The 11,208-nt window shown below is 50.0% G+C and overlaps 1 protein-coding gene across 2 annotated transcripts in view; it reads right to left on the bottom strand.

The window, feature by feature from the left end:
* The window catches only part of RNF220 (ring finger protein 220), a 253,823-nt gene that overhangs the window by 20,095 nt on the left and 222,520 nt on the right, over window positions 1–11,208 (bottom strand). For both annotated transcript variants that reach the window (XM_011946096.1, XM_011946103.1), the window contains 2 exons: window positions 8,814–8,859; window positions 5,171–5,272 (listed from right to left, as the gene is read on the bottom strand). In XM_011946096.1, the coding sequence (XP_011801486.1) occupies window positions 5,171–5,272; window positions 8,814–8,859 (148 nt within the window). The remainder of the gene's footprint in view (window positions 1–5,170; window positions 5,273–8,813; window positions 8,860–11,208) is intronic.

Raw genomic sequence — 11,208 nt, 5'->3', positions numbered from 1 at the left:
ACCAGCAGAAGCCTCCCCGGGGTCCCTCCCACCGCCCGTGAAGCCTACCAACCCCAGCTTTAGCGGCTGCAAAGTCCTTCCACCTCCCCCCTCCACGCCCCCTCCCGCTGCGGGGCTCCTTTCGCCCCACCGCCCGGCCCCAGCTCCCGCCTCCTGTGCCTGCCTTCCGCGCGGCTGCCCTTAGGGCAGAGGCATCGCATTGGGCGCTTTGCAGGAGACAAGGCGTCGGAATTCCCGATCGTCCGTGGGCGATCCCCGCCCAACCCCTAGGCCACCCAGTTTTGTTATCAGACGACTCCCAACATGTCAGCTGTCTGCTGCACGGCCCCTGGAGCTCCCATAGGCACTGCATACCCATATGGCCAACATTAAACTCAGTATCCTCCAAACAGAGGCCTTTCTTTTGGGTTCCCTATTCAAAAGAGGAAGCCATCATCTACTCAGGTGTGCCCACAGAATAAAGTTGAGAGTCGCCCTTGACCCCACCTTCTCCATCCCTCACACTCAGTCCTTTTCTAGATCCTGAAAGTCTACTTTGAAAGGTCTCTAATTTTCTCAACTCCACCTCTGTATCTCCTACTCATCCTTCCTGGTCTGTAACTGAAAAATAGCTTTGCCTTGTGTAAGAGTACATTCATCTCTGCGCCGTTATCATAGCTTGTGTAGGTTTTTATCAGTGGACTGACCACTTCAGGGTTGGGGCCATGTGTGAGTTATTTGGGTGAACCCAGAGCCCAGCATGGTGCTGGGCATAGGCAAGTCAGCCCTGAGTTTTTTTCCATGGTTGTACCTACCTTGGTTGTCGTTGTGCTCCAGTCATACATAATCTTACGAGCTCTCTAAATTTGCAGCTGTTTCCTGTCTCATCTTTTGGTCTCCAGCTTCTCTCTCTGCAACCCATCCTCCACACTACACACAATGTGATACTTCTATTGGATACAATTAACCCTCTCCTTCTTTAAATCCTTCAGTGGTTCTCCACCAAGATCTGCAACCTGGCATATAGGCGTGCCCTGTCTGCCTCGCCAGACTCTTCTCCCACTGCTATTCTCTCCCTTTACACTCCTGCCACTCAGCTTTGCAGAGCTAACTGTAGCTCTTTAAGCACTCCATGCTCTGGACTCTACGCCAGAGAGCCTCCGTGGCCTCCAGTATCCCCTGCTTGGTTAACTGTTGTTCATCCTTCAGGACTCTGGTAAGACTTAGTTCTGTCCCCCAAGCCTGGGTTTGATGCCTCCTCTGAGTTTTCGCAGTTCCACTGCTTCTCTTTGATCATGTGTATTTTGACTGTTTGTTTACATATCTGTCCCTTGTACCTGGGAGGTCATCTCTAGCCATTTACCCAGCACAGTGTCTTGCATGAAAGAGACATCAGTGGGAAGGGGAGAAAGACTTTATGAGATAAGCCCTGAGCCCAGTGATGGGTTGGTTGGGAAACAATCTCGGATTTAGGGCCAAACAGACTCAAGTTCAAGTCCTAATTCTGTTATTTGCAATTTATATGTCCTTAGAAAAGTCACTTCTTTCTAGGCCTGTTTCCTTGGTAATAGATTGGGGATGATGAATACAGTTGCTATGAGGTTTAAGTGAGGTAATGATAAAGAGGGTTATGAGGTCAGCAGGGGCTAAGTAAATGAGAATTCAAACTGGAAACCAAGGCTGGGCACGATGGCTCATGCCTTTAATCTTAGCACTTTGGGAGGCCAATGCACGAGGATTGCTTGAGCCCAGGAGTTCAAGACCAGCCTGGGCAATATAGTGAGAACCTGTCTCGATAAAAAACAAAAACAAAAACCCAGAAACCAGTACCCGCTGCTTTCAAGGCCTAGCTCAGTGACTTTAAAAATCCAACATAGCTGAACAACTACTACATTCTGGGCCTTGTGTAAAGAGCAAGGGACGGGATACCCAGCTAGTCCCTGGGTTGCTTTCCAGCTTCATCTACTAACTTTCCTTGCATTCTACTTTCTAACAAAACCAAACTACTAGCAGGTCCCCAGATATATCATTCTGTTACACCTCTGTGTTCTCTGTACATAGTGTTGCCTTTATATCTGGAGTAACCTTTCTTCCTTGTCTGCCAAGTGAACTTCTATTCCTTCTCTGAGTCCATTTTCAGTCATTATCTCCTGTGTGAAGTTTGCTCTGATTTTCCCTTCCTTCTACTGTGGTATCCTAGAAACTTATTCTTCATTATTAATTTTTTTTTTAATTTTATATTTTTTAGTAGAGACAGAGTTTTGCCATGTTGCCCAGGCTGGTCTTGAACTCCTGGCCTCAAGCAGTTTACCTGCCTTGGCCTCCCAAAGTGCTGGGATTACAGGCATGAGCCACTGTGCCTGGCCCCTAGAAACTTATTTATACTCCTGTCATGGCACTCAAAACACTGGACCGTAATTATCTATCTGCAAATCTAACCCCTTGAAGGCAAGGACACTAAGCTGAGCATGAGTGAGTACTAGATAAATGTTTGAGTAAAGGAAGGATAAGACAAGGTCCTTGCCTTGGAGAAACTCCAAGTCTAGTGGAGTCAGATTCATTGTGAAAGATTAAATACAGCCAGAATTATTTGCATCTTCTCCTGTCAAGAGCTGCCTTTCCTTTCATCCCTTGATTATGGGCTAGCTTTGTGACTTGCTTTGCTTAATAGAAAGTGGTAGAAGTGATGTGTGAGTTCCAGATTCTAGGCCTCAAGAGGCCTTGTAGCTTTGGCATTTACCTTCTTGGTGTGACACTGCCCTGAGATTGCTAAGTAAGAAAGCTATTGAACATACTGGAGGATGGGAGGCCACATGGAAGAGAGCCAAGACACCCAATCTCCCAAACATGCAGTGAGGCCATTTTGGACTTTCCAGCCCAGCCTGTCCTCCAGGATGAATGAGCTGCATGAGTGAGGAAATGCCCACTCAACCCACAGCATCATAAATAATGAGTTGTGTTAAGCCACTAAATTTTGGGATGTTTTGTAGATAACGGAAACATACCTAAACAGGTGATCACAATGTAGGGTGACAGGGGCAATAACCAGGACACACAAGGGTCATGAGATAGCTCATCCAGAAAGGCTCCCTGGAGGAGATGATATTTGGGCAGGATTTGGAAGGATAAATAGAAATTTGATGGAGTGGGGTAAAACAGTTCTGTCAGAAGAAATAGCATGTGAAAAGATATAGAGGCAAGAAAGGAATGCGTCATCCAGGGAGTGGTTAGTGTTCGTTCAGTGAGCATAGCCCATAGGATTCATGGACAGTATGTGGAATGGAAGCTGGACATACAGGTTGAATCCATATCACAGAAGGCCTTGCTGCCATGATAAGGAGCTTCAGCTTTATCTTATAGGATACAACGTAGTTTGATTTGTCCTTTAGGAGGTGTGCTTAGAGTCTAGAACAGGGTCTTGGGTCTTAACCTGGGCTTCAGAGATCTCTAAGTGGTACTGGGATGGGCTCTAGAGCTTTCCTAACCTCCTGAAATTGTATGTATAATACTGCATGTGTGTGTGCCTGTGTGGTATGTAAAAACACATGTGTATGTTTTTAGGCAAGAGAGTCCATAGCTTTCCTCATAGTCTCTAGGAGATAAAAGAAATACATTTGTGGGGAGGAAGGTGGGTCAGGGAGTTGAGGCATTGTTGCCTGATGGTTACTCTTTCCTAGTTGAACAGATGGCAAGGTGCATGCCATGAGTGCAGTACAGAGGACAGGCCTCTGAAGGTGGGGCTCTGTCTGTTCCTCCGGACCAGAATGCTCTGGAACAAAACCTTGTCTCTGTTCCCTCTCAGATCAGAATTCCCTGGGGTCTGGTCATTTCTCTGCCTTGAACCAGGGTTGTCTGGATCGGGGCAGTGTCTCCCAGGGGCTTACTGGGCTTCGTCTCTGAAACTGGGGTCCTTTAGAGAGAGCAGGGATCCCTTCCCAGGGCTTGCTCTTGGGCTCTGCGGTTTGAGTCCCGTGTGAAGGCATTCGGTGGAGTCTGTCCAGCCGTGCTGGGCACTCTACTCTCCAAGCTCTGCACCCTGTGCCAGGCCAGGCTGTGTCAGCTGTAAGGAAGGGGTGCAGAGAGAACACCTTTCTGTAATTCCCATAAGGGGTCAGGTGTGCCAGCAGGGCCCCTGGTTCTCTACCCCAGCTTACAGGTCCCTGCAGCCCTGTTTTTCCACATCAGATCACGGCTGTTCTTCCCTTCTCACACTGGGCCTGCCTGAGAAGCCCTGTTGCCATTTGGACAAATGTTCCTTGGAATAGGAATTGTTTTCTTTCATCGAACGGCTCTGGGGTTCTGAAAGACAGGGCTCTGCCTCTCCTTAGACAAAAGTTTTGGGGGAAGTTCTTTGTCCTTCCTACTCCAGAGAAGGTCCATCTATAGCTAAGATGCTACCCTTAGGCCCCTCTGCTATGATCTTGTAGGACTGTGTGATGACTCCCTTCCTATTTGCGCAAGACGCTCATAGGCAGTGTCCAGGGTTGGCGGCATTGAATGGTTATTTGCTTAAGGTATCATGCTTTCCTTTCTTTTTTTTTTTTTTTTTTTTTGAGACGGAGCCTTGCTCTGTCGCTCAGGCTGGAGTGCAATGGCGTGGTCTAAGCTCACTGCAACCTCTGCCTCCCGGGTTCCAGTGATTCATCTGTCGTAGCCTCTGGAGTAGCTGGGATTATAGGCGCCTGCCACCATGCCTGGCTAATTTTTGTATTTTTAGTAGAGACGGGGTTTCACCACGTTGGCTAGGATGGTCTTGAACTGCTGACCTCGTGATCTGCCTGCCTTGGACTCCCAAAGTGCTGAGATTACAGGCCTGAGCCACTGCGCCCAGCCAGTATCATGCTTTTGAAGTCTGAAATCTTCAGGTGATTCTGGGCTGTGTATCTGGGTCTCTTATGAAACCAAACCCCATAGGATACTTCCTGATGGATAGAATGATTCAGAGGTGCTCAGAGCCCATGGAGCCCACATGACCTTGGCATCTCTCCCTAAAATCCATCTATTTAAGGCCTATTCCCTGACACCTATGCCTCCTGGGTTCATTTAGGGACACTGGACACAGAGGGAACCAAACCCAGTTCAGGCCTCTCCTGTGGCCTGCGGAGGAGAGGAGGAGTTAGCACCAGGTAGGCTCTTGAAACCTTCCCCCAGGTGAGCTTGCTTCTCATGGCCGCCCACCACCCCTCCTCACCTGGTATCTGTCTGAGTGGTGGAGGTCATCGGTGGCAGATGAGTGGGGTGATGCCGTTGGAGACTCCCCTTCCCTCTTGATGGAAGCAGACAACAGGAGGGACTGGAAGAAGAAAAAGGACATGTGGCCTCAGGCCGAATGAGACCTACAGTCAGTCTCTAGAGTTCCCAGTCCTGTGGCACTTTTGGGAGCGAGGCAAAGAGAAGGAGGCTGAGGGATAGAAAGACCACTCTCGAGATTCTAAAGGCATGGTGTCAAGTCCTGGGAGTGTAGTTGTGGGAGAGCATGGCTTGGTTTTAGGGATGGGTAGAGACCCCCTGAGGGACCCTGCTTAGGCTAATCTCTGCCCCAGTGGAGCAAGACTCCCAGTCCACTCCCAGTCCACTCCCAGTAGGCTGAGACTGTATATGTTTTGTTTTCCCTTGGAGAGCAGAGACTCTGGGATCCCCATGAAGGGTTGGGGGTAAAGCCATATACCTGCTACCCTGCCTGCCCTTAATACAGGCTGATGGCAGCCCCACAATAGAGACAGTAAATTAAATAGCATGTGAGTTTCCCACGTGCAGCTAGGGATGTACACTGGTCCATTTATCCTGGTGCTACGTTGATGACCCTAGCAAAAACCCCAGCAAAAGTAATCCCCCCATGTCAATCTTGTATGGCCTCTTCTACACACGCCTGCAGCTTAGATTAATAAACTGTCTGCTTGAAATTGTGTGCAAGCACCACAATTTGAAATACCACATGGCACATTCTGCCTGAGAGCCAGCTCTTGCCAAGGCCTGTTCAGCTGCAAACGGGGGGCCTAGAGGCCTGAAAGCAATCCATACTTCCTCCCCCTACCTTCTCCAGCCTGTACAGCTCTGAGCCGGAAGCACACAATTCCCTAGGAGTCCTCCCCAGCTTAGAAAACCACGCCAAATCGCCAGTGACAGCCCAAAGAAAGCAATTTGGGAAAGATGGAGCAGCCATTTATCCTTCATCTCCGCCTGAGCCTTAGGATGTGACCCGCATGCGGTGGCCATGCTGCGCATCCTCAGGCTTGGACTGGAAAGGGCCCTGGAAAGGGAAGGGACAGCTGCTGGTCTGGCAGGGCTCCCTGACTTGCCCATACCCCAGGAGCTGGAGGAGAGAAGAGGCTGGAAAGGGCCTGTGCGGGATTCTGTGTAACGTGGAGCTCCTTCTTCACCCACCCAAGCCCGGTGGGAGGCCTCGTGGGTGACCCAGCCCTCAGCTCAGAGAGGAGGTGCTCTCAGGCAATGTTGTTCTCCTTCTCTGATCCCAAGGAAGATGCTAAGGAGGGGGAACAGTGTGGGTCACCCCGACCTCCGGCCCATGAAAAAGCTCCTGTTTGTGCGCCTTCGCTTTCTCTCTCTCTCTCTCTCTCTCTCTCTCTCTAGGTTAGAAGCCCTGAGAGGCCTCAGCATTACACCTGGGGCAAGCGGAATAAAAAAAGGTCACTGGCGCTTTTTAAACATGGACCAAAAAGCAGTAAAATGTGTTTTGAAAAAAAAATCCCGGCATTAAATCATGACTTTTTGCCTGGCTCTTCGCCTCATTAAAAGTGGCCTTTTGGAAGGTAAAATTATCATTGTAAGCGATAAGATCTTTAAGAAAATAATTCATGGCTTCTTCACCCTTTAATATGATAGCCGCCACCGGCTAATTTTTTTCTTAATGGCAACGAGGCCATCAATCTTGTCTAAGGCCCCCTCGCCCTCTCCTCCTCCTCCCTCCCTCCTCCCTGTCCTTTCAGTCTCTTGTTTGAACCTTCTCTCTCTTGCCTCTTCCACTCATGACCTGCTTCCCTAAAGCCTAGGTCAAGGCAGAGGATAGACCCTGAACTGTTCAGCTTTGGGGGTGTGGGCATATATCTGGAAGTGGGTGAGCAAGTGTCCCTTGTCTCTGTGTCTGATGGTCAGTACGCCTGTGTCTGTGGTTTCAGGACACATGTTTAAGACTTCCTGTGTCTGTATTGTGACCTGACTGTGTGTGGGTCTGCATCTGTGGGGAGCTAGGGACAGAGGTAGATTGTGTCTGCCAGGGGTTTGTCCTTAGAACACAGGCCTCACTGATGTCCAAGTCCCCAACCCTGCCAGCCGTGCTCAGGTGTCAGCTGTCACCTGTGGTGGCTGACTTGGAAGCTTGTCTCTGACTTTCCTGAACCACACTATTAAATGCTGCAGGCTGGGCCACACTCAGTGAGTATAGCTCCCTACCTCTGTGAGTCTGTAGCTGCCTGGCACCTCTAGCCTCCCCTTTCTCTTTGGGGCTTTGGCTCCTTGGCCAAGGCCTCCACCCACCCAAGGCTGGGCTAGGCGCTCTGCTCCTCTTCTCCCAGCTTGCTCAGGTGAGCAGTTTTCTAAATGAAGGTACACGATCCATTCCTATACCTTTGAAAGGCTTGCAGGGTATTTGGGCCTACCCCATGGAGGTGATACTTGTCACTCTGGCTCCTTTCCCAAAACTGCCCTCTTAGAGGTCACCAGTCACTGCCAGACTTCTAAATACAACAGGCCCCTTCTCCAGTCTTTCCCAGTTTGACTGCTGACCGCCTGATACGTTTAGAAACTTTCTTCCTTAGGATCCTGAGATACCACACTCTCCTGTGCCCCTCTTAACTCACTGAGCTTTCCTCCTCTGTCTCCTTCCCTGCTTCCTACACCTTATCTTGACACCAAGTGCAGGAGTCCCCCAGATTCTCACCTTGGTGTTTGCTCTAATCTCTCCAAACACTCTCCTGCACTGATTCCACCCTTCCCAAATCTTCCATAGTCATTCCTCACTCCCTATAAAATGGGCTAGGGGTGGCCTCCCATTCTGAATAATTGTGGGAGAAAGGATGCAGCCTTCTACTGAGGAATGGGGAAGGGGATACTCAGTGAGGGAGGGTTTGGTTCTCCCCATGTATCCATCCCCTCAAAACCACCTTTGGGTAAGTAGTACCCACGGTGTCTGTGGCCATCTTTGGGGAGTTCTTGGTATAAATTTCATTGTGCTAAGGCTTCTTGGCCCCTCCTTTAAGCCAGATACTTGCTCTTCATTTTCCCTTTCTCCGTCTGATGCTTTCAAGTCTTTCTCCCACAGGGTTTGTTCAGAGAGGCAGACTAGTTCCCCAGATGAGTCCAGCCTCTTCCTTGGCTCCTTGTTGCCCTCAGGACAAAGTACACATACACACACACGCACGCGCGCACACACACACACACACACACACACACCCGCACACTCATACACCCCTGCGCCCCCATAGTCTGGCATCTAGGGCCCTGCACTATCTTGACCTGCATGTCTTTATTTTTCTTCATCTGCTATAGCTCACTTTCTTCCTTTGAGTCTTCCCACCCTTAGTGTCTGGGTCACCCACATCTCTCAGGCCATTCTTGGCTCTGACCCCTCTCCCGGCTGGAAGAGGAGCAAGTCAGATGAGCACACTCTCCCTCATGCACAGACCACACACACTTACACACACGCGGTGCAGCCCTAGGCCTCAGGATGATGTTCAAGACCTGGAGATTGTTGAGGATATTAGAAAAGCTGGAGATAGTTGAGGATACTAGAAAAGCTCCTTTTTCTCAGGAGGAACCAGTTCTGGGTAGGCCTAGGTTAGTATGGGCAGGAGGAAAACATGTAATTGGCCACCTACCTTGGGGGTGCCTGGAGCCATGGCATCCTTCAGAAGGGAATTCTTGCTGCCAAGAAAGAAGAGAACAGGGTAACCATTCTACCTGCCGCCCAGGGCATGCAACGGTAGAGTAGCAAGAAGACCCCAGAGACAGAGAAGGCATACCCAGCCTAGCCCAGCCCAGCTCAGCCAAGCTCCACCCAGTCCTTTCAACTCCAGTGGCCCAGCCTAGCTCAGCCTCTCTCACGGGCCAAGGGCTAGTGGTGGCCCCTGGGAGGGAGACACAGACACTAGGCATGGTAGACTCCCCAGTGGATCTGAAGAAAGGGACTTTACCTGACTCCTTGTATCAGCCCTGAAAATTCTGCCTGTCCTGGAGACCCCCTTCTCTCCACCCCCTGTCCCTAGCCCGCTCTCAGCTCCTGTGGGATTGGGGTGATGGAGCTGACATGGCTCTTGTCAATTCTCCCTCCAACATGCTGCAAACTGTGTTAGGCCAGGAATGATCTCCCCCTGATTCAATTTGTCAGCCCCAGGCCCTCCAGCATCAGGCGCGGCAGGCAGGCGGGAGCTGGGCCCTGAAATATGGTGGGCGGCTCAGAGCAGGCGGGGGCTGGGGTGGGAGGTGATGGATGGGCTGTGGGGGAGGCGAGGACTGTGTTTAATAACAAAATTGGTATGCAAGGCCACATCCCGCGCTAAGCATGAGTGATCCAGAGCCACAAAGTATTACAAATCCCCGCTAAACAGATGCTGACAATGGAACAAGACGTATCAAATCAGATCCACTTCAGAAACATTAATATCCCTGTTCCTGTCCCTCCCTGCCTGCTGCCCCCACTACGCTCGCCACATCTGTGCTCGCACATTCATGCGCGTGCACTCACACACACATGCTCACAGAAGTGCTGGCTGATGAATGCACGGAGGCAGATGCAGCCCATTCACATAGGGTCCCCGTACAGACATACATATGAGCTATAATGTACAGCACACCCGCAGATATACCCAGAAAGCACAAGAACACACAGACACACATCCAAGGCAGAATGCATGGGGCACATAGAGATTTAACGAATGTAGACATAAGGAACACGCACAGATGAGCTTAGACACCCACAGACATACCGGACATGCCAGCAAAAGCACAGGCAGATTCGGATGCAGCAGTGACTCTCAGTGGGGCACAGGGGAGAAGGGAAAGGGATGTTCGCCTGCCCAGGGGACATCCGGCAATGTCTGGAGACATTTTTGATTGTCAAAACTTGAGTGGAGAGAGGGGAGGTTGCTACTGGCATGTGGTAGGTAGAGGATGTTAAACAGCCTACAGTGTACTGGACAGCCCCTCACAGCAAAGAATTATCTGACCCCAAATGTCAACTGTGCCGAGGTTGAGAAACCCTGGTATAAAGGTGCACACATATATATCCATAGACTTCCTATAATTCTGCCAACAGGCACAGATACAACCAGTCACACCTGGAGACTCAAACACGCATACAGATGCACAGGGCCACAGAGGCATATTCCCAGACACATGTCCATACAGATTTATGGTCCGGCGTGGTGACTCATGCCTGTAATCCCAGCACTTTGTGAGACCGAGGCTGATGGATCGCCTGAAGTCAGGAGTTTGAGACCAGCCTGGCCACCATGGTGAAACGCTGTCTCTACTAAAAATACAAAAATCAGCTGCGCATGGTGGCAGGTGCCTGTAATCCCAGTTACTTGGGAGGCTGAGGCAGGAGAATCGCTTGAATCCAGGAGGGAGAAGTTGGAGTGAGCCGTTGCGTTACTGTACTCCAGCCTGGGCAACAAGAGTGAGACTTTGTCTCAAAAAAAAAAAAAAAGGATTTACAACAGCCACACAGATTAAATGAGAGCTGCTCATGTGCACAAGTCCAATAAACACATGCATAGATACGGACACCTGTGTGTACCAACACACACCCAGACGCACATGTACCCACAAATGTAGACACATATGCACACACACACATAACATATGTACATCCCAGTGCAGGGGCCACCAGGCCCAGCAGCAGAGTGAGGCCAAGGTCTGAGTGTAAAAACATAGCTGTCAGCCAGTCTAATCACACAGTGGGGGCATCACAGACTAGGAAGGCCAGCTACAATAGGTTCCATTCAATTATGTTTTGCTCATAAATGGTTCATGCCAGCCCTGATGTAGGCACTGGGGATTCAAGGAGGACACGGAACTGCTGTTGAGAAGCAACTAGTTTTTGAGTCTATGGCTTTTATCATTCATTCACTCCTTCATTCACTCAGTAAACAAATACTACCATCACCATTTCTGGTATGGAAATGAGGCATCTACTGTACAACATCATGCTTGCTCTGCCCTGGCCTAGAATATGAGTATTATCTCCAGTTGGATCAGGTGACAGCAGAAAAG

Source organism: Colobus angolensis, unplaced genomic scaffold (genome assembly GCF_000951035.1).
Source record: "Colobus angolensis palliatus isolate OR3802 unplaced genomic scaffold, Cang.pa_1.0 Scaffold106, whole genome shotgun sequence".
Taxonomy (NCBI): domain Eukaryota; kingdom Metazoa; phylum Chordata; class Mammalia; order Primates; family Cercopithecidae; genus Colobus; species Colobus angolensis.
The sequence above is the reverse complement of the archived record's forward strand: the minus strand, read 5'-3'. Positions and strand labels throughout refer to the sequence as shown.